The sequence below is a fragment of the Moschus berezovskii genome, chromosome 2 (assembly GCF_049115385.1).
Source record: "Moschus berezovskii isolate FMDL1 chromosome 2, NW_MosBer_1.0, whole genome shotgun sequence".
Lineage (NCBI taxonomy): Eukaryota > Metazoa > Chordata > Mammalia > Artiodactyla > Moschidae > Moschus > Moschus berezovskii.
In genome coordinates this window covers 103,934,884-103,958,861 of record NC_142461.1, presented here as the reverse complement: position 1 = coordinate 103,958,861, position 23,978 = coordinate 103,934,884, and the positions used below count along the sequence as shown (strand labels likewise).

The following is a 23,978-nucleotide window of genomic DNA, read 5'->3' as shown; positions in this document are numbered from 1 at the left end:
ATCCTCATGCAAGGACATGCTTGCAAATGATATAACTATTTGCGAATGATCTAATAAGCCATGTCCAAATTTAGAAAAATAGATCTTTAAAATTTACAATATACTCTAAACACAGACTATAACTATCAGGCTACCACTCCAAATAGAAAAAAATATCATAAATAAGTCTATATATCAAAATAAAGATGTGGGTCACACACAAAATTCATGTGGAACAATTAGTATAAAGAAATATGGAACATGATGTACAGCTCACCGGGGAGTTAATTTTAGGAATAAAAGTAATTCCATTATTAGACTGTTTAAAAACAAACATTCTCTTATTTAGTTTTTACTTTTAGGATACCCAGGAGAAAAAATAAAACAATTCATTGTGAAATGTACATAGGTGGCCAAGATAGTCAATTAGAAACTAAAATTTACTACTGGCTATATGTTTTTTCTGGTATCTTCACTACTAGTCTATCTGCCTAATTCCCATCCTCAAATATCTAAAGTGTTTGGCAGGCAGAATGTACAATTTTAAATGGATCCTATGTAGTTAATTAACTCCACTAACTATTACTAATGGACCAAATACCAGTTAGAATTTCTCCATCAAGTGACATTGAACCTGTATCACAATATTAAATTGCACAAAAGCTAGCAACCAAAAATAGCAGGAAAAACGGTTCTTTCTTTTTCAAATAAAAGACATTTGAAATAATGAAACAATAAGATTATTCATTCTGTGGTACAGCAGAGACAAGAATTTAAAATAAGAGACCATGAGGTTATATTAAAAATTGTCTCCAATGGGATAGAGCTCTTCCTTTTGTGGAAATGAATCGGTCTAATGGGAATTTACTAGTTATAAAATTTTCCAAATTTTTGCGAAATTATTTGGAAAGTGATTGCAATGCAGGTACTATCAAATTCTTTATTGCTTCATTGGATAATCTCAACTTTTTAAAAATAGTTATGACTGAGTAAATATGCCCCAGTCTTCCAGTTAATACACATCTTGCCCCATTTGGTCACCTAATAAACAAGTCTCCACATTATGTTTATGTCTAGGTGTTAAATGCCCAGACCTTTGAGCATCTGAATCCCTGCTCTTACACTTGCTACTCAGGGCAAGTCAATCTTTTGGGCTTTGGTTTCTTTATCTATAAAATGGAGATGATAATAGTACTTACCACACTGAGTAACTTTAAAAAATTAATTCATTCTTCATTATTTGACTTACCTTATGCAAATATTTAAACTTCATTTCCAGTCACTCCTTACCCCCATAGGCACAATTCCAGTGTGTTGCTGCTGCTGCTGCTAAGTCACTTCAGTCGTGTCCGACTCTGTGTGACCCCATAGACGGAAGCCCACCAGGCTCCCCCGACCCTGGGATTCTCCAGGCAAGAACACTGGAGTGGGTTGCCGTTTCCTTCTCCAGTGTATTAGCCACACAATATTTGCCATTCTCAGAATATGATAAATCCTTCCTTCTTTGTCCTCAGAACTCATTCATCCTTCTAAGCCCATCTCAATCTCTTTGCAGGCAACTTTTGTTTCTCTCAGCAGAATTCATTTTTGCCTTCTGACAGCAATTTTAGGAGATTAAAAAATCAGAAAGAAAAAGATGTAATCCTAATTTTTGGATTTTTCTTTTTTTTAATTATTTTTTACTTTGGTTGAAAAATATCGTATCATAATCATAGGATCAGCACTTATCTTCTGTTTTTTAGTGAAAAATACTTTTGACATTACAATAATTATGGTCAGAAAAGCATTTTAGTTATCTTAAGAGCACAGGAATGCATTAGGTGAAATGAAGAAAGTATTATCACTGATAAAATTATGTTGCATGACAGCTTTGCACTACGTATTTTACTTATATTTTCTCTGGACTTTGAGTTCACAACATATTGAATGGTCCTAAAAGAAATAAACTAGTAAACCTAATTTTCTGTCTAAAATAAAGTGAGAAAAGAATATCAAGACATAGGTATAATTTTCTCTATTAAATCCATGACTTAAAAGTATTTTGCTCTCTGCTAAAAGCAACATAAAATAAAGAAAATGTCTTTTTAATTTAATTTGTAGGCCAAGATTTAAATATTAGCTTAACTTTTCCTTAAAGTTTTAAATTTATGAATTCCTGAATATCCAATTAAGATGTAACTAGTTTTATTTATCTTAGTACAGTGCAACATAATCAGAACCTCCTGTATTTACATGTCAAATGTTTGAAAGGTAATTAAATATTTGATGAGTGTTGATTATGCATCTAATTATATTATACAAACTTAACTGCTTACATGTTTAGCAACATATTATTGAATTACATATAAATGAGATTCAGTGCAACACATTTTTTAGTATCTATCAAGTATTAGAAAAAGTGCTGGATAGACACCATGATATAATGCAAATAACAGGTAAGACAAAGATTTGTTCCTGAACAAGCTTGTAATCAAATAAAAATGATAAGAAATATATACATAATAAAAATATATGAAATGATGTACATTCAGAAAGAGCTGTCTGAAGGAGGAAGATAATTATTCTGCCAGGAGGGATCAAGTAACACTAACGGGTGGGCAGAATGAATGTTCTGTTCTTTATGGAGAAGATGAGAAGGCACCGATTTGGTACTGTTGTTGTTTAGTCACGAAGTCGTGTCTGACTCTTTGCAACTCCACAGACTATAGCCCGCCAGACTTCTCTGTCCATGGGATTTCTGTTCAGGGAAGAATACTGAAGTGGGTTGGCATTTCTCTCTCCGGGGGCTCTTCCCAACCCAGGATCTAATCTGTATCTCCAGCACTGAGGTGCTTTCTTTACCACTGGGCCACCTGGGAAGCTCCCAATTTGTGTGCTTAGTTGCTCAGTCATGTATGACTCTTTGCAACCCTGTGGACTGTGGCCCACCAGGCTCCTCTGTCCATGGGGATTTTCCAAGCAACAATACTGGAGTGGGTTGCCATGCCCTCTTCCAGGGGATCTTCCCAACACAGGTATCAAACCCAGGTCTCCCGCACTGCAGGTGGAGTCTTTACCACTGAGCCACTTGGGAAGCCCCCAATTTAGTATGGAACAACTAAAAGGTTTTGAACACAAAGTTTCTAATAATAGTCTTAAGGTTTTACTGTCTCCTGAGTGAACTCTGGGAGTTGGTGATGGACAGGGAGGCCTGGCGTGCTGTGATTCATGGGGTCGCGGAGGGTCGGACACGACTGAGTGACTGAACTGAACTGATATGTTCTCAAGCTGTAGAAAATAGCAGGTATTATTTTAGAAATACGTGCTAAAAACACAGAAAACAAATTGTATCTCACTCACTAAAGCATTTATTGATATATATCAATGATTTGGGGTAAAGTTTAACCTGTGAGGAGGGATGCAAGCTGTAACAAGTATAAGGTTAGGCAATAAAGGAATATGAAGGATAAAAGGGCAAGCATTCTATACCATATACAGAAACTAACTCAAAATGAATCAGACAAAAAGGTAAGACCCAAAACTATAAATTAGACGGAAACATAGGAAAAAGCTTTATGACATTGGATTTGGCAAGTATTTCTTGAAAATAACACCAAAAACATAGGCAACAAAAGTAAAACTAGACAAACTGGATTACATCAAAACATTAAAATTTTATGTGTACCAAAGGACACAGTCAACAGAGCGAAGGGGCAATCTACTGAACAGGTGAAAATATTTACAAATCATGTATCAACAACAACATTAAAAATCAAATAATGCACAAAAGACTTGAATAGACACTTCTCCAAAGATGACACACAAATGGCCAACAAGCATATGAGAAAATGTTTAATACTACTAATTATCAGGAAAATGCAAATGAAAACCACAATGAGAAATCACCTCACATCCATTAGGATGGCTACCATCAAGAAACTTGGAAAACTGCAAGTATTAGTGAGGAAGTTAAAAAAAATTGGAACCCTTGTGCAGTTTGGTGGGAACATAGAATTGTACATAAGCTATGAAAAACAATATGACAATTCCTCTAAAAATTAAAAACAGAATGACACTTGTTGTTGCTGTTCAGTCTCTAAATTGTATACAACTCTTTGCAACCCCATGGACCATAGTACAACAGGCTTCTCTGTCCTCCACTATCTCCAGAGTTTGTTCAGATTCATGTCCATTGAGTTGGTGATACTATCTAACCGTCTCATTCTCTGCCACCCACTTCTCCTTTTGCCTTCAGTCTTTCACAGCATCAAGATCTTTCCCAATGAGTCAGCTCTTTGCATCAGGTAATCAAAGTATCAGAGTTTTTCCAATGGATATTCAGGATTGAATATTCAGGATATTCCAATGAATATTTTTCCAATGGATATTCCTTTAGGATTGACCCTAGGATCCAGGAAGTCCACGTAGGGGTATATACTCAAAAGAATTGAAAGCAGGGTCCCAAAGAAATATCTGCATATTCATGCTCATAACAGCACTACTCATAATAGCAAAGAGATGAAAGCAATTATGTCCATGAACAGATGAACGGATAAATAGAATGTAGTATATATATACAATGGATATTACTCAGTCTTAGAAGGAAAGTAAGTCTAACACATGCTACAACATGGATAAACCTTCAAGACATTATACTAAGTGAAATAAATCAGTCAAAAAAGACAAATACTGCATTATTTCACTTATATGAGGTGTATCAGTTCAGTTCAGTTCGGTTCAGTTGCTCAGTCGTGTCCGACTCTTCGCGACCCCATGAATCACACCAGGCCTCCCTGTCCATCACCAACTCCCGGAATTCACTCAAACTCATGTCCATCGAGTCAGTGATGCCATCCAGCCATCTCATTCTCTGTTGTCCCCGTCTCCTCCTACCCGCAATCCTTCCCAGCATCAGAGTCTTTTCCAGTGAGTCAACTCGTCGCATGAGGTGGCCAAAGCACTGGAGCTTCAGCTTTAGCATCAGTCCTTCCAATGAACACCCAGGAGTGATCTCCTTTAGAATGGACTGGTTGGATCTCCTTGCAGTCCAAGGGACCCTCAAGAGTCTTCTCCAGCACCACAGTTCAAAAGCATCAATTCTTCGGCGATCAGCTTTCTTCACAGTCCAACTCTCACATCCATACATGACCACTGGAAAAACCATAGCCTTGACTAGACGGACCTTGGTTGGCAAAGTAATGTCTCTGCTTTTTAATATGCGATCTAAGTTGGTCATAACTTTCCTTCCAAGGGGTAAGCGTCTTTTAATTTCATGGCTGCAATCAGCATCCGCAGTGATTTTGGAGCCCAAAAAATAAAGTCTGACACTGCTTCCACTGTTTCCCCATCTATTTCCCATGAAGTGATGGGACCAGATGCCATGATCTTAGTTTTCTGAATGTTGAGCTTCAAGCCAACCTTTCACTCTCCTCTTTCACTTTCATCAAGAGGCTTTTGAGTTCCTCTTCACTTTCTCCCATAAGGGTGGTGTCATCTGCATATCTGATCTTATTGATATTTCTCCCGGCAATCTTGATTCCAGCTTGTGCTTCTTCCAGCCCAGCGTTCCTCATGATGTACTCTGCATAGAAGTTAAATAGCAGAGTGACAATATACAACCTTGACGTATTCCTTTTCCTATTTGGAACCAGTCTGTTGTTCCATGTCCAGTTCTAAGTGTTGCTTCCAGGGTAGCCAAATTCATAGAAACAGAAGGTAGAAGGTAGAAACAGAAGGTGGTTGCCAGGGGAGAAGAAAATGGGCAGTTGTTTTACAGAATTTCAGTTTTGAGGATGAAAAATTTCTGGAGATGGCTTATACAACATTGTGAATAGGTTTAACAATACTGAACTGTATACTTAGAACTGGTTATGATGATAAATTTTATGTTGTGCTTTTTTACCACAAAGAACTTCTATTTCATTTCAAATAAGTATTTATTGGTATATTTTATCTATGTTACTAAAGAAGCTCTTAAAAAGTGGTGCTCCTGTCTTTTAATTACACAAAAGGAGAAACTACTGTACTATCTCCATTGCCCTCAGTAATGCCACCTTTCTGTCTGGTGGTCTCACCTTACCCATGTTATAATATATTATGCTACCGGATTTTTTCTGAACCATGATAGCTACTTCATTGCCCTTGCATTATTTTCTGATGCGGGGTAATCAACTTGGGAATCACTAACAGATTTGTTTATTCTTTGCATGTATCACAAAAGAATCCCCTACAGCATCCCCAAATGCTGGAATATTTATCTACTCACTATGATCTGGGAGCAAAACAAATACTTATAAAACCAACATAAATAGGTTTTCCTCATTTTTCAAAATTCTATAATATAATATTATGTTCGCATTCTGTGATGTTATTTTCAATCACCAGTGACTTGGTCACAATTATTCACTTCTGGGATTAAAATTCCCACTACAGACATCAGCAAATGAAACAAATATGATTTATCCAATTGTGTTCTTTTAATCAGAAATCTCTTTTAAAGCATTGTGCACTGTTATGTGCATTTCCTAATCATTCCCAGTAAAAGGAAATGTATGTAATATATGTTAACACAATAATTAAAATGACCTTAGTAAATCTTATTTTATTTAGCATTATGTATTTTCCATTCAAAGGGACCATTTACCATTTCACTTTAGCTATTTATAAATTTCCTTCTCCAGGGGATCCTTCCTGACCCAGGGATCGAACCCAGGTCTCCCGCATTGCAGGCAGACGCTTTACCATCTGAGCTACCAGGGAAGCCCCATTTATAAATTACTAACTGTTAACTTCCATTTATCTGTGTATTGATTATCAATCACAATCTTTAAACCCAAGATGATTTTTCCCTGGAATGGAGTATATTCTTACACTAAATTCTTGTTTTGTTAGGTTTTCTTGTGTGAGCTTAGTGAATATAAGCATGGTTTAAGTCATAGAACAACTTGAGTAGGACAGTAAATACACTGCTGAGAAAAAAGTAATAGCATTTCAAATCTAAAGAAAAATTACCTTTATATTACTCATTACTGGGTTAGATTTTTCAAGTTTCTGCTCATTTCAATTTATACAATAAATATAGCATGCAAATTACTGAGCCCACCCAGTAAGTATAAACTTTCTAGACCTTGGGGGTTTTCTGTGAATCAAGCAAAACATCAGGTATAGAGTAGGTATAGTTTGAAAGTTGTCTCTAGATAACTATTACCTCTTCTCTTATTTATTTGTTGTAGTTAAAAGTTAGACGCAAGAATAATGAATTTAATTGTAAATTAAGTGACTACATTACAATTCTTCAGGGGAATAAACACTTTAGACTGCAGTTTATTATTAGGAGCTATTTCCAATTTATTTTACTTAAGATGATTTGGGTATCGCTTTTCAACAAAAAGATGAAAAATACCATACACCTTGTATCCCATTACTAATAATCATTGTCTGTTTCACCCCCTTCATTGTTTGGTAGGTTTAATGGCTCAGCCGAAAACTATACACTTTAGTACAAGGTAACTAAAATACAGGTCTCTTGATTTTCCGTATAGCCCTCTGTGTGCTAAACACCCTGCTGCTTGATAAACGGAAGGCCGAGGAATTTTGAGTGCTATTAATTCCAAGATTTTGGAAGTAGAACTGCATTTGAAAGTCTGTAGAAATTGCACCGTGGTAACATATTTTCTTCCCTAATTTTCTCATTAAATTTTCTTAATATAAAAAAAATCAACTAATGGTGTATACACATGAATTGTGGTATAATAATAATTACCAAAAAATGCTCAAACAACCACACAATTGCACTCATCTCACACGCTAGCAAAGTAATGCTCAAAATTCTCCAAGCCAGGCTTCAAAGTACGTGAAATTCCAGATATTCAAGTTGGATTTAGAAAAGGCAGAGGAGCCAGAGATCAAATTGCCAACATCCATTGGATCATTGAAAAAGTGAGAGAGTTCCAGAAAAACATCTATTTCTGCTTTATTGACTATGCCAAAGCCTTTGATTGTGTGGATCACAACAAACTGTGGAAAATTCTTCAAAAGATGGGAATACCAGACCACCTGACCTGCCTATGAGAAATCTGTATGCAGGTCAGGAAGCAAGTTACAACTGGACATGGAACAACAGACTGGTTCCAAATAGGGAAAGGAGTAGGTCAAAGCTATATATTGTCACCCTGTTTATTTAACTTATATGCAGAGTACATCATGAAAAACACTGGGCTGGTTGAAGCACAAGCTAGAATCAAGATTGCCAGGAGAAATATCAATAACCTCAGAGATGCACATGACACCACCCTTACAGCAGAAAGTGAAGAAGAACTAAAGAGCCTCTTGATGAAAGTGAAAGAGGAGAGTGAAAAAGTTGGCTTAAAACTCAACATTCAGAAAACTAAGATCATGGTATCTGATCTGATCCCATCACTTCATGGCAAATAGATGGGAAACAGTGGAAACAGTGACAGACTATTCTGGGGGACTCCAAAATCACTGCAGATGGTGACTGTAGCCATGAAATTAAAAGACGCTTGCTCCTTGGAAGAAAATCTGTGACTAACCGAGATAGCATATTAAAAAGCAGAGACATTACTTTGCCAACGAAGGTCCGTGGCAAAAGTCAAGGCTATGGTTTTTCCCGTGGTCATGTATGGATGTGAGAGTTGGACTATAAAGAAAGTTAATTGCTGAAGAATTGATGCTTTTGAACTGTGGTGTCGGAGAAGACTCTTGAGAATCGCTTGGATGGCAAGGAGATCCAACCAGTCCATCATAAAGGAAATCAACCCTGAATATTCACTGGAAGGACTGATGCTGAATCTGAAACTCCAATACTTTGGCCACCTGATGCGAAGAACTGACTCATTGGAAAAGACCCTGATGCTGGGAAAGATTGAAGGCAGGAGAAGGGTATAACAGAGGATGAGATGGCTGGATGGCATCACCAACTCAATGGATATGAGTTTGAGCAAGCTCTGGAAGTTGGTGATGGACAGGGAAGCCTGGAGTGCTGCAGTCCATGGGGTCGCAAAGAGTCAGACATGACTGAGCGACTGAACTGAACTGAAAAATTGTCAACACTTATGTAACTCTTGCACTAGGTACTATTCTAAGTATTTTTCCCTTATTTCTTATAAGAACTTTAGGAAACACATTCCATTGTTATCTTTATTTTAACAACAGAGAGAAAAACTGAGAAAGTGAAAGTGAAGTCACTCAGTTATGTCCGACTCTTTGCCAGGCTCCTCCCTCCATGGAATTTTCCAGGCTAGATTCCTGGAGTGGGTTGCCCTTTCCCTCTCCAGGGGCTCTTCCTGACCCAGGGATTGAACTCGGGTCTCCTGCATTTCAGGCAGAAGCTTTACCATCTGAGACACTAGGGAAGCCACAGAGAAGCTAACTGGTTAACTTGCTAAAGGTTCTGTAGCATATAAGGGACAGAGGTGATATTTAAACACAGTATATTGTGTTTCAGAATCTCCCTGTTGAATTATCTGGTCACACAAATGATGCCTTGAGCCCTCTCTCACAGATATCTCAATAAAACTAGAACACCAATTGTCCTTAACTCCCAGTGACAGTCTACTCTGACAACACAGACTGAGTGGCATGCCTGTCCTGTCCTCCTCTGTCACATAGCCCCCACCCAAGATGCTAGTCTGTCATAATTTTTTTCTTTTCATTTCCCAATTAATTTTAATTCCTTGAAGCAAGGGTTACTGAAAGACTGGTACACAATGCAGTATAGGAATACAGGAGAGGTTCAATAAATGTCTGTTGAATGAATTAATGCTCTCATTGTTTGCAGGACTGCCTACTGGCACTCCAGACTGCACCAAAACAGTCATATCCACGTCCCACCACCACCACTACTCTGATTTCAACTTTTGAAGTTCTCCACATTACTAAAACTTCACATCTCTTTGAAATGCCAATAGGTATCCCCTTCCCCCCAAAAGTCTTACCTTCTAAATCTTCTTTTTCAAAGTGTGTTTTGAGAATAGAACGAGTTCCACCTCTATCCACAACTGCTTCTTCATCATTTCTCTGGAAGAGAGAGAAAGAAGACTAAATGATAGTACTATATATTCTCTTAATTTTAGAAAATAAATTTTAATGTGACCTGATAATTTAGAGGTCTAATTCAGTAACATAAACCTACTTGCACATGACTATTCTGTTTGATTATCAAGTGTTAGTTTACAAAAGAAAAGACTAAGATTAATTTGACCACATATTCAGAGAAGGAATGTCACTTGATTTTTCCATGAAATTGAGGGCAGTCAAACATTCTAGTTGGCATCATTTGTTAGTGAGATGAAAAACAGAAAACAGTTATCCTGTCAATTTAGTAACATGCATTTTTATCTCTGATAAACAATTCTTGTTAACAAGATGACATTTTGAACTGTACAAAAGAAATGTGAAAATCATTAACACTACTAATGCTATGGCAGGGACAAATAATTCCATTGCCATTACAAACATGGTTGAGGAGAACTAACCTCTTGAAAGCAATTAGTAGCAATTACTAAATAAAGTACAACTCTAGTGACTTTGCTTCAGTATAATGCATTTTATTCAAACTAAACTGTAAATTACAATCATATGCATTAAACCTTCATTCCGTTTCTCTAAATCTTTTTACCTATTTAGAAGAACTGGACATAGGCTTTGTATTTTGAACACTGCACACATACTCAAAACAGTAGACTCAATGATAAGGTATTCAGTAAAATAATGGGGGAGGTGTGAGCATATTCCATTTCGACCATGTAGGAACGGACAAAATACAAAATATTGAATGAAGAGAAATGCAGATTATTTACAACTTGTATCTGATTGTAAACATCTATGCAAAAACTGCCTTAAAAGTGAACACTGGGCACAAAAGGAGAAATGAAAAGGTAGAATAAATTTGAATGAATCTTTCAAGATCTATGTCTAAGCTTATTCAAGTTTATAACTATTAGAAAAGTAAGACATTTTTGTTCCTTCTTTGAAAGTCTTTTAATTCCTGATCATAATCTTAATAAAGATTTGTCCTCCATGTTCAACAAATCAGACTTTCAGCTGTGGGATTATAGACATGGGAAAAGTGAAAGTGTTAGTCGCTCAGTCATGTCTGACTCTGCGACCCCATGGACTGTAGCCCACCAGGCTCCTCTGTCCATAGGATTCTCCAGGCAAGAGTACTGGTGGGTTGCCATTCCCTTCTCCAGGGGATCTTCCTGACCCAGGGACTGAACCCAGGTCTCCTGCATTGCACACAGATTCTTTACCATCTGAAACACCAGGGAAACCCAGATTATAGACATATTTCAATCTAAAAAGATCAGCTCTCATATGCTTCAAACGCAGCAAAATATGTGGCAGAAGGACATGCTTTATACCCTGTTGTCTTTCTGAAAACTTGTGCTGACACAAGGCAGGGTAAAGTCTTTGAAATTAGAATTAAAGAAACTTACAATATAATGAGAGAAAAAATTAAAATGAAGATAGATTTCAGAACCCATTGCTCTTCTGTTTGGCAAGGTTTAAGAAAATCTGTTGGTTTAAGCAATAATAGCAATAGCCAAAGTTGAGACATATCATTTTCCTGAACCAAATAAATGCAAGCTTCAGCCTATTTTGAATCTGCTCTTGATACATTTACAAATGAAATTTATCCTTATCCTCTGTGCAAGACATTTTCAAATATATCTCACATTGGAATACAACTCTGCCCTCTGGGGTATTGTTAGGAAGAATGCCAAAAGCTAAGTCATTCATCCTTGTTCAAAGGTCAGAAAGAGCACTGTTCCACTATAACTCAAAATGGCAGTCTGAAAACAATGGCAAAATGGAAAGCTTTATATTGAATATATGAAGATGTTTTTCCCCATACATAAATATTTGATTTTGATTTCAAAGACCTAAAGCAATTTTCAACTTATACAAAATGTTCTTCCCCTTATTTACATAAAGCATGTATACTCTCTGTATACAAAAGTTAATTCTCTCGAATAGCTAATGTTAAGATATTGAGAAAAAATAAAATTCTGCATCAGAAGTAGAAGTACAATCTAAATAGGAAATAGCTGATTATTTAAATACTATGCAGGTTACAAACAGAAGTGACCTAATTTTAATTTTTCTTTAAAAGAGAAAAGAACTAGAAGCTAGAATATGAATATAACTCAATGTAAGTGACTCAATTTTCAGTTTTCCATTATCCTCTTTAAATACTACCCAGTTGTTCCATATTTGCAGCTAAAAATTCCAAAGATATAGATGAATGCTAATACATATACTGAAATTCCTCAACTTTTGCTATAGCTTAAAAGATTGATTTGATATTATTCAAGACTTTTAGCAGAATAGTTCCCTTCCCCTATGTTACCAGGAGCAGGTAACCATGAGGTGTGATAATGGGAAATGCAGAGTAACGTACGGCCCTGGGTCCAGTCTATGTGGTAATCCCAAACAGAGCAATAAGTAAAATGTTTACTTCATCTTGAACTGTCATTATCTTTAGAACTGGTGAAAATCAGATATATATTAGTGTGCCCTAATTTCCATATGTATTAATATTTACCTATGTTAGAGAGAAAACATATAAATATATTACACTGCCTTTTGATACAATTCCCCTTTGCTATACTGTTGGGTAAACACTTTTAAGGTGGTTGAGTCCAGCAAATAGTGTTTTCATTGGGTGGGGGAACATGGCCCATACAGAAAAATACGTATCCCAACACAGTCACATATTCATATACATGTAATCAAAAGTTTCGCAAGCTAGCATTTATTCTTACTATAAACAATGCACTCTGATATTTTCTGTTCAAGGATATACTACTTCATTAATAAGTCCTAGTCACTACCCATTACATTTTTTTAAGGACAGAAAAATGGCTTGTGACCTGCAATTTGAAAAACATTGGTATATACTATGACCCTGGGACAGACTACCTCATTCACACAGAAATTTCTTTTAGAATTGTTTATAAATATCATCAGCTCTAAGATTATGCAAAAAAAAACACCTTTTTCTGATTCACCATGGCTCTTGAGCACAGTCATAAATGAAGTAAACTTTTCTAGTTTTACTAGTCAAAATCTAACAGCAATCCTCTGGGCAGGAAAATTGAAACTTTTTCAAGTCCTTTTGATAATTCCCATCTCATTTGAAAATGGATTAATAGAGGAGAAAGCAGTTCATTTTCAATTCAGAACTTTTTCTTCCTTATAACTATTTATCATATTTTTTTTATTGGAGGCTAATTACTTTGTAATATTATATTGGTTGGTTTTGCCATACATTGACATGAATCCACCCCGGGTGTACATGTGTTCCCCTTCTTGAACACCCCTCCCACCTCCCTCCTCCCCATATCCTCCCTCTGGGTCATCCCCATGCTCCAGCCCCTAGCATCCTGTATCATGCATCTAACCTGGACTGGTGATTCATTTCATATATGATAATATACATGTTTCATTGCCATTCTCCCAAATCATCCGACCCTCACCTTCTCCCACAGAGTCCCAAAGACTGTTATATACACCTGTGTCTCTTTTGCTGTTTCACATACAGGGTTAAGGTTACCATCTTTCTAAATTCCATATATATGCGTTAGTATACTGTATTGTGTTTTTCTTTCTGGCTTACTTCACTCTGTGTAATAGGATCCAGTTTCATCCACCTCATTAGAACTGATTCAAATGTATTCTTTTTAATGGCTGAATAATACTCCATTGTGTATATGTACCAAAGCTTTCTTATTCATTCATCTGCAGATGGACATCTAGGTTGCTTCCATGTCCTGGCTATTATAAACAGTGCTGCAATGAACATTGGAGTACATGTGTTTCTTTCAATTCTGGTTTCCTCGGTGTGTATGCCCAGGAGTGCTATTGCTGGGTCGTATGGCAGTTCTATTTCCAGTTTTTTGAGGAATCGCCACACTGTTCTCCATAGCGGCTGTACTAGTTTGCATTCCCATCAACAATGTAAGAGGGTTCCCTTCTCTCCACACCCTCTCCAGCATTTATTGCATGTAGACTTTTGGATAGCAGCCATTCTGACTGGTGTGAAATGGTATCTCATTGTGGTTTTGTTTGCATTTCTCTGATTATGAGGGATGTTAAGCATTTTTTCATGTTTGTTAGCCATCTGTATGTCTTCTTTGGAGAAATGTCTGTTTAGTTCTTTGGCCCATTTTTTGATTGGGTCGTTTATTTTTCTGATATTGAGCTGCAGGAGCTGCTTGTATCTTTTGGAGATTAATTCTTTGTCAGTTGTTTCATTTCCTATTATTTTCTCCCATTCTGAAGGCTGTCTTTTCACCTTGCTTATAGTTTCCTTTGCTGTGCAGAAGCTTTTAATTTTAATTAGGTCCCATTTGTTTATTTTTGCTTTTATTTCCAATATTCTGGGAGGTGGGTCATGGAGGATCCTGCTGTGATTTATGTCGGAGACTGTTTTGCCTATGTTCTCCTCTAGGAGTTTTATAGTTTCTAGTCTTACATTTAGATCGTTAATCCATTTTGAGTTTATTTTTGTGGTGTTAGGAAGTGTTCTAGTTTCATTCTTTTACAAGTGGCTGACCAGTTTTCCCACGACCGCTTGATAAAGAGACTGTCTTTTCTCCATTTTATATTCTTGCCTCCTTTGTCAAAGGTAAGGTGTCCATAGGTGCGTGGATTTATCTCTGGGCTTTCTATTTTGTTCCATTGATCTATAGTTCTGTCTTTATGCCAGTATCATAGTGTCTTGATGACTGTGGCTTTGTAGTAGAGCATGAATTCCGGCAGGTTGATTCCCCCAGTTCCATTCTTCTTCCTCAAGATTGCTTTGGCTATTCGAGGTTTTTTGTATTTCCATACAAATTGTGAGATTATTTGTTCTAGCTCTGTGAAAAATATCATTGGTATCTTGATAGGGATTGCATTGAATGAATAAATTATTTTGGGTAGTATACTCATTTTCACAATATTTATTCTTCCAATCCACGAACACGGTATATTTCTCCATCTATTAGTGTCCTCTTTGATTACTTCCAGCAGTGTTTTATAGTTTTCTATGTACAGGTCTTTTGTTTCTTTAGGTAGATATATTCATAAGTATTTAATTGTTTTCGTTGCAACAGTGAATGGAATAGTTTCCTTAATTTCTCTATTTTCTCATTATTAGTGTATAGGAATGCAAGGGATTTATGTGTGTTGATTTTATATCCTGCAACTTTACTGTATTCATTGATTAGCTCTAGTAGTTTTCTGGTAGAGTCTTTAGGGTTTTCTGTGTAGAGGATCATGTCATCAGTGAACAGTGAAAGTTTTACTTCTTCTTTTCCAATTTGGATTCCTTTTATGTCTTCTTCTGCTCTGATTGCTGTAGCCAAAACTTCCAGAACTATGTTGAATAGTAGCAGTGAGAGTGGGCACCCTTGTCTTGTTCCTGACTTTAGGGGAAATGCTTTCAGTTTTTCACCATTGAGGATAATGTTTGCTGTGGGTTTGTCATATATAGCTTTTATTATGTTGAGGTATGTGCCTTCTATTCCCACCTTCTGGAGGGTTTTTATCATAAATGGATGTTGAATGTTGTCGAAGGCTTTCTCTGCATCTATTGAGATAATCATATGATTTTTATTTTTCAGTTTGTTAATGCGGTGTATTACGTTGATTGATTTGAAGATATTGAAGAATTCTTGCATCCCTGGGATAAAGCCCACTTGGTCTTGAAGTATGATCTTCTTAATGTGTTGTTGGATTCTGATTGCTAGAACTTTGTTAAGGATTTTTGCATCTATGTTCATCAGTGATATTGGCCTGTAGTTTTCTTTTTTTGTGGGATCTTTACCAGGTTTTGGGATTAGGGTGATGGTGGCCTCATAGAATGAGTTTGGAAGTTTCCCTTCCTCAGCAATTTTCTGGAAGAGTTTGAGTAGAATAGGTGTTAGCTCTTCTCTAAATTTTTGGTAGAATTCAGCTGTGAAGCCATCTGGACCTGGGCTTTCGTTTGCTGGAAGATTTCTGATTACAGTCTCTAGTTCCGTGCTTGTGATGGGTCTATTCAGATTTTCTATTTCTTCCTGGTTCAGTTTCGGAAAGGTGTACTTTTCCAAGAATTTGTCCATTTCTTCCAAATTATCCATTTTATTGCCATATAATTGCTGATAGTATTCTCTAATAATCCTTTGTATTTCTGTGTTGTCGGTTGTAATCTCTCCATTTTTGTTTCTAATTTTATTGATTTGGTTCTTCTCCCTTTGTTTCTTGATGAGTCTGGCTAGTGGTTTGTCAATTTTATTTACCTTCTCAAAGAACCAGCTTTTGGCTTTGTTGGTTTTTGCTATGGTCTCTTTTGTTTCATTGCATTTATTTCTGCCCTAATTTTTAAGATTTCTATATATTTTTAAAATGTAACCACTTTTTCTGCCTTTTTTAAAAATATCAGATATTAGGATAATATGGTGTCATATATTCTCCACTAATCCTTCCAGATCCACTTTCCACTCTTATACACCATGCTCTGCTTCTTTACAGACTGCATTACTAGGATCCCTTGACTTTTAGCTTCCTAAAATGAGAGAGCACTATAGAGTTGGGACCAGAGAAACATAGCCCCTGCTGGACCATAGTTTAGCAACGACTGTGATCCTTTATCAAAGAACAAAGCTCTTGTCATGTGACTTCTACAGCTCTAGATCTCACTGGTTTGCATTAACTACTTCCTTGCTCCTATAGGCCTAGGCATAGTAACAGTTTCCAGCTGTTACACATTTATAGAATTTGATTAAGCCTACTTGATTACCCTTTATCCTGCCTACACTTTTTTAAAAAAATTTATTGGAGTATAGTTGGTTTACAATGTTGTATTAGTTTTGGGCATACAGCAAAGTGAATCAATTATACATATATGCAGTCTTTTTAGATTCTTTTCCCATATCAGTTCAGTTCAGTCGCTCAGTCCTATCTGACTCTTTGCGACCCCATGAACCACAGCACACCAGGCCTCCCTGTCCATCACCAACTCCCGGAGTCCACCCAAACCCATGTCCATTGAGTCTGTGATGCCACCCAACCATCTCATCCTCTGTCATCCCCTTCTCCTCCTACCCTCAATCTTTCCCAGTGAGTCAGCTCTATGCATCAGGTGGCCAAAAGACTGGAGTTTCAGCTTTAACATCAGTCCTTCTGTGAACACCCAGGACTGATCTCCTTTAGGATGGACTGTTTGGATCTCCTTGCAGTCCAAGGGACTCTCAAGAGTCTTCTCCAACACCACAGTTCAAAAGCATCAATTCTTCTGTGCTCAGCCTTCTTTATAGTCCAACTCTCACATCCATACATGACTACTGGAAAAAACATAGCTCTGACTAGACGGACCTTGGTTGGCAAAGTAATGTCTCTGCTTTTTAATATGGTATCTAGGTTGGTCATAACTTTCCTTCCAAGGAGTAAGCGTCTTTTAATTTTATGGCTGCAGTCACCATCTGCAGTGATTTTGGAGCCCAGAAAAATAAAGTCAGGCACTGTTTCCACTGTTTCCCAATCTATTTGCCAGGAAGTAATGGGACCGGATGCCATGATCTTAGTTTTCTGAACATTGAGCTTTATGCCAACATTTTCACTCTCCTCTTTCACTTTCATCAAGAGGCTTTTGAGTTCTTCAACTTCTGCCATAAGGTTGGTGTCATCTGCATATCTGACGTTATTGATATTTCTCCCAGCAATCTTGATTCCACCTTGTGCTTCCTCTAACCCAGCGTTTCTCATGATGTACTCTGCATATAAGTTAAATAAGTAGGGTGTCAATATATAGCCTTGACATACTCCTTTTCCTATTTGGAACCAGTCTTTTGTTCCATGTCTAACAGTTATAACTGTTGCTTCCTGACCTGCATATAGGTTTCTCAAGAGGCAGGTCATGTGCTTTGGTATTACCAGCTCTTGAAGAATTTTCCATAGTTTGTTGTGATCCACACAATCAAAGGCTTTGGAATAGTCAATTAAATAGAAAAAGATGCTTTTCTGGAACTCTCTCACTTTTTCCATGATCCAGCGGATGTTGGCAATTTGATCTCTGGTTCCTCTGCCTTTCTAAAACCAGCTTGAACATCTGGAAATTCACGGTTCATGTATTGCTGAAGTCTGGCTTGGAGAATTTTAAGCATCACTTTACTGGCGTGTGAGATGAGTGCAATTGTGCAGTAGTTTGAGCATTCTTTGGCATTGCCTTTCTTTGGGATTGGAATGAAAACTGACCTTTTCCAGTCCTGTGGCCACTGCTGAGTTTTCCAAATTTGCTTGCATATTGAATGCAGCACTTTCACAGTATCATCTTTCAGGATTTGAAATAGGTCAACTGGAATTCCATCACCTCCACTAGCTTTGTTCGCAGTGATGCTTCCTAAGGCCCACTTGACTTCACATTCCAGGATGTCTGGCTCTAGGTGAGTGATCACACCATTGTGGCTGTCTGGGTCATTAAGACCTTTTTTGTACAGTTCTTCTGTGTATTCTTGCCACCTCTTCTTAATATCTTCTGCTTCTGTTAGGTCCATACCATTTCTGTCCTTTATTGAGCCCATCTTTGCATATAATGTTCCTTTGGTATCTCTCATTTTCTTGAAGAGATCTCGTCTTTCCCATTCTATTGTTTTCCTCTATTTCTTTGCATTGATCACTGAGGAAGGCTTTCTTATCTCTCCTTGCTGTTCTTTGGAACTCTGCATTCAAATGGGTATATCTTTCCTTTTCTCCTTTGCTTTTGCTTCCCTTCTTTTCACAGCTCTTTGTAAGGCCTCCTCAGACAGCCATTTTGCATTTCTTTTCCATGGGGATGATGTTGATTCCTGTCTCCTGTACAATGTCACGAACCTCCATCCAGAGTTCATCAGGTACTCTGTCTATCAGATCTAGTCCCTTAAATCTATTTCTCACTTCCACTGTATAGTCATAAGGGATTTGATTTAGGTCATACCTGAATGGTCTAGTGGTTTTCTCCACTTTCTTCAATTTCAGTCTGAATTTGGCAATAAGGAGTTCATGATCTGAGCCACAGTCAGCTCCCGGTCTTGTTTTTGCTGACTGTATAGAGCTTCTCCATCTTTGGCTGCAAAGAATATAATCAGTCTGATTTCAGTGTTGACCATCTGGTGATGTCCATGCATAGAGTCTTCTCTTATGTTGTTGGAAGAGGGTGTTTGTCAAGACCAGTGCTTTTCCCATATAGGTTATTACAGAGAACTGAGTAGAGTTCTCTGTGCTATACAGTAGTTCTTTAATAATTATCTATTTTATATATAGTAGTGTATATATTTCATCCAAATCATTCCTTTCATTAAAGTTTTTTCCTCACACTTTTTGTGTGACAGTCTCTTTCTTGATATGACTCTGATTCACATGTCACATTTATTTTAATGATTAAATACTATGACATCAAGTTTTGTAGAGATGGAGATATAATCAAAATGGCTACCGACATACAGAACTTTGTCTAAAAAATATTTGTCAAAAACACTGTCTAATGTTCAACCAGATATATTTGTTTATTTTTGCTTTTATTTCTTTTGTCTTTGGAGACAGATCCAAAAAAAAATATTGCTACCATTTATGTTACAGAGTGTTCTGCCTATGTTCTCTTCTAGGAGTTTTATGGTTTTAACTCTTAGATTTAGGTCTTATCTATTTTGTTTTTCTATATGGTGTGAGGAAATGTTCTAATCTCATTCTTGTACATGAAGCTGCCCAGGTTTCCCAGCATCACTTACTGAAGAGATTGTCTTTTTGCCAATTGTTTTTTGCCTCCTTTGTCATAGTCTATTAATAATTGATCACAGTCAATGGCTTTATTTCTGAGCCTTCTATTCTGTTCCATGGATCTATGTGTTTGTTTTTGTGTCAGTACCATGCTGTTTTTATTTCTGTAGTTTTGTGGCACATTCTGAAGTCAAGATGCATGATACTCCCAGTTTTATTCTTTTTTCTCAAGATTGCTTTATCAGCATTATTTATACTAGCCAAGATATGGAAGCAACCCAAGTCTCCATCAACAGATGAATGGATAAAGAACCTGGTGTATGTATATACAATGAAATATCATTCAGCCATAAAAAGAATGAAATTCTGCCAGTTGTAACACTGTGCACAGAACTAGAGTGTATTATACTTAGTGAAATAAATCAGAGAAATACAAATACTACGTTTCACTTACATGTGGAATCTAGAAAATAAAGCAAATGAATGTATATAACAAAACAGAAACAGACTCATAGACATAGAAAACAAACCAGTGGTTACCACTGGGAGAAGGAAGCCGGAGAGGCAAGATAGGGGTATGGAATTAATAAGATACAAACCACTATGTATAAAATAGATAAGCAACAAAGATATAAAGCACAGGACAATGTAGCCATTATTTTGTAATAACTTTAAAAGAAATATAATCTATAAAAATATTGAATCACTATTCTGTACGCCTGACACTAATATGACATTGTAAAGCAACTATATTTGAATAAAAACACATACCACCTAAATAAATAAATATAATTACATCTGTATTTTTATAAATATACAAACGATCTTTTTGTATACAATCTGTAACAATAAAATTCAAAAAATGTTATGATTAACAAAAAATACTGTTAAATGAAGATTAGAGGAAAAAATGGTAGAGAGGAGACTGAATTATAAAAGAACTGTCAGTAGCATAAATAACTCAAGAATGATTAATTTATGAAATAAATGAAAAATAAGGGATAGAATAAACTTCTGGATATGGAAAAGGGAATAAAAAGAGTAACTGCTGCTGCTGCTGCTAAGTCACTTCAGTCGTGTCCGACTCTGTGTGACCCCATAGACGGAAGCCCACCAGGCTCCCCCGTCCCTGGGATTCTCCAGGCAAGAACACTGGAGTGGGTTGCCATTTCCTTCTCCAGTGTGTGAAAGTGAAAAGTGAAAGCGAAGTCGCTCAGTTGTGTCCGACCCTTAGCGACCCCACGGACTGCAGCCTACCAGGCTCCTCCATCCATGGGATTTTCTAGGCAAGAGTACTGGAGTGGCTTGCCATTGCCTTCTCCGAAATAAGTATTAAACACTTGCAAAGAAGTAATATATGTATATATTGCTAGCCATGAGGCTCAACACAGAAATTACCTTTTAATTTAGTTTACAGGGTCTCTCTCAACCTACGGATTAATATCTTGGTTAATATTAATAAAACATTTTCCAGTATTGATTTAAGAATTAGAAGGAACATACAGACGCGACCGTGGGGTTTCCCGAGGCTGCGGGCAGGGGCCGCCGCGCCCATCCCCATGGCTGGAGGCGTCTGAGGGGCGGACGGAGGCGGCGGCGGCGGGAGCGGAGCAGCCGCTGCGGGACTGACCGGACCGAGCTTTGCCAGCGCACCTGCCCGCAGCGCCCGCGGAGCGGCCGGAGCGCGACCACCTCCCGGAGCGGCGGCCGAGGCGGCTGAGGCGGCGGGGAGCGGGCGCGGCAGGGGGGACGCGGCGTCGAGATCTCAGATTCTTTGAAGAGCACTAAGATTAGACGATGAGTGAACTTGACCAGTTACGGCAGGAGGCCGAACAACTTAAAAACCAAATTAGAGATGCTCGGAAGGCATGTGCAGACGCGACTCTCTCTCATATCACAAACAACATCGACCCTGTGGGAAGAATCCAGATGCGCACCAGGAGGACGCTGAGGGGACACGTGGCCAAGATCTATGCTGTGCACTGGGGCACCGACTCCAGGCTCCTAGTCCGTGCCTCGCAGGATGGTAAACTTATTATCTGGGACAGCTACACCACAAACAAGGTCCATGCCATCCCTCTGCGCTCCTCGTGCGTCATGACATGTGCTTATGCCCCTTCTGGGAACTACGTGGCCTGCGGAGGCCTGGATAACATCTGCTCCATTTACAGTCTGAAAACTCGTGAAGGGAGTGTACGTGTGAGTCGTGAGCTGGCTGCACACACAGGTTACCTGTCCTGCTGCCGTTTTCTGGATGACAATCAGATCGTTACCAGCTCTGGAGACACCACCTGTGCCCTGTGGGACACTGAGACTGGCCGGCAGACGACCACGTTCACCGGACACACCGGGGAGTCATGAGCCTTTCACTCGCTCCGGACACCAGACTGCTTGTCTCTGGTGCTTGTGACGCTTCAGCCAAACTGGGACGTGCGAGAAGGGGTGTGCCGGCAAACCTTCACCGGCCATGAGTCCGATATCAACGCCATCTGTTTCTTCCCGAACCGCAACGCATTTGCCACTGGCTCAGAGGACGCCACCTGCCGGCTGTTTGACCTCCGTGCGGACCAGGAGCTCATGACCTACTCCCATGACAACATCATCTGCGGGATCACCTCCGTCTCCTTCTCCAAGAGCGGGCGCCTCCTCGCAGGGTACGACGACTTCAGCTGCAACGTCTGGGACGCCCTCAAGGCCGACAGGGCAGGGGTCTTGGCCGGGCATGACAACCGCGTGAGCTGCCTGGGGGTAACTGATGACGGGATGGCCGTAGCGACGGGGTCCTGGGACAGCTTCCTCAAAATCTGGAACTAACCCTGACAGCAGGTGGACGCCACAGTGACTGGAAGACCATTCCAGCCTTGGAGCATTGCAGATAGCATTTCCCATCTACCCCTACTAACGTGGACGCCCTGCACCCCTCAGAACTTCGAAAGGGCAAGACCTTCCCCTCACTTATTGCTGAAACCAAGAACACAATTCCCACTGAGAGAAGAGTCTCTGCTGTAACTGAAACGAACTGTGCATTCCTTCCGGGACCATTGTCTTTTTTGTTTGTTTTGAATGAATTTAAAAGGAAATACTATAATAAAAATGTTAACGAGAAGGTAAACTTGAGTGTAATTGTAAGACAGACACACCTTTTTACTAGTTTGTTTGAAATCTTGATCAGTAATCCTGTTTGGTGATGTTCATGCAAAACAAGTTGAGGACTTCATCTTGTAATTGACTCAGTTCTAGATTGTGTTTGTAACAGGATTTTGCAGAAATGATTCATACTTCCTTCTTAAAATATATTTCTTTCTGCTTGTAGTTAAACAGAGAAGGAGGGTCTGGTGTGGCCTCTGAGATTGTTAATGATGTAAATTTAGTCCCTGGTTTTTTTTTTACTTCTCGTCTCGTGTCATATGACTGTCATGAGCATGGTGTAGAAGGACGATGCTGAGAAGTCGAGGAGCTGAGCACGCGGACAGTGACCGCGCCAGGCGCCTTTCCCCCGACCCTCCCTCTCCCCTCAGTTTGGTTTTTAGTATCACCCGGTCTCCTTGTGAAGCTGGAGGGAGGCTGACACAACAGCACGACACTACCCTGTGCCCCACCCGGTCATCACGAGCCTCCGTCCTCAAGAGCGGTGACGTCCTGTGCGTGGAGAGTCAGTCAGTTATTTGCGTATGAAACAATGTACAAATCAATGTTTTGAAAATAATGATCTCAAACTTTCTAAGTTAAATTTTACAAAACCTGATCATTTGCCATATGGGGTGGGTTTGCTCTTAGAACCGCATGCTGTAGAAATGCTCACAGTGCTTATAGGACTCAGTCCTTAGATGTTCTTTTTCTTTTAAGAAATAACCTCTTTGAAGTTGTGACGTCGCGCCCTGTCCACTTCGCGTCGCTCCTCTGTGCACACGCATCGCATTGGAGGCCGTGCAGTTAGCGGCTCTACACGCTCTCCTGATGAGATGTCACTATTTTCTTTCTTTCTTTAAAAACCAAGTCCTGTTCCAAAACCGTTGTTGGATGGGGTGGGGGGTGTACAGGGAACGGAGTCCCCGGCCTCCTTTGTGGATTCCTCACGGCCCGCCTCTCCCGGGAACCAGCCTTTGTGCTGAGGCAGACCACTTTTCTAACACGCAGATGTCCCTGGTTCCGTGTGCGTCCAGTGTTGGGCAGCGGTGCTGGGAAAACGCGGGCCTCTTCCCCGCACCAGCGGCCCGGTAGCGGCAGCAGTGGCTTCTCCACCTGTGTTTGAACCATCCTGTGCGCCCTGGACCCGCAGA

General features: G+C 38.9%; 1 protein-coding gene and 1 pseudogene across 3 annotated transcripts in view; one reads left to right on the top strand and one right to left on the bottom strand.

Moving 5' to 3' along the window:
• SLC4A10 (solute carrier family 4 member 10) overlaps positions 1 to 23,978 on the bottom strand; it is a 347,596-nt gene that overhangs the window by 194,131 nt on the left and 129,487 nt on the right. For all 3 annotated transcript variants that reach the window (XM_055398322.1, XM_088842524.1, XM_088842532.1), the window contains exon 2: positions 9,915 to 9,996. In XM_055398322.1, coding sequence (XP_055254297.1) covers positions 9,915 to 9,996 — 82 coding nt within the window. The remainder of the gene's footprint in view (positions 1 to 9,914; positions 9,997 to 23,978) is intronic.
• LOC129538237 (guanine nucleotide-binding protein G(I)/G(S)/G(T) subunit beta-1 pseudogene) lies at positions 21,477 to 22,726 on the top strand (annotated as a pseudogene).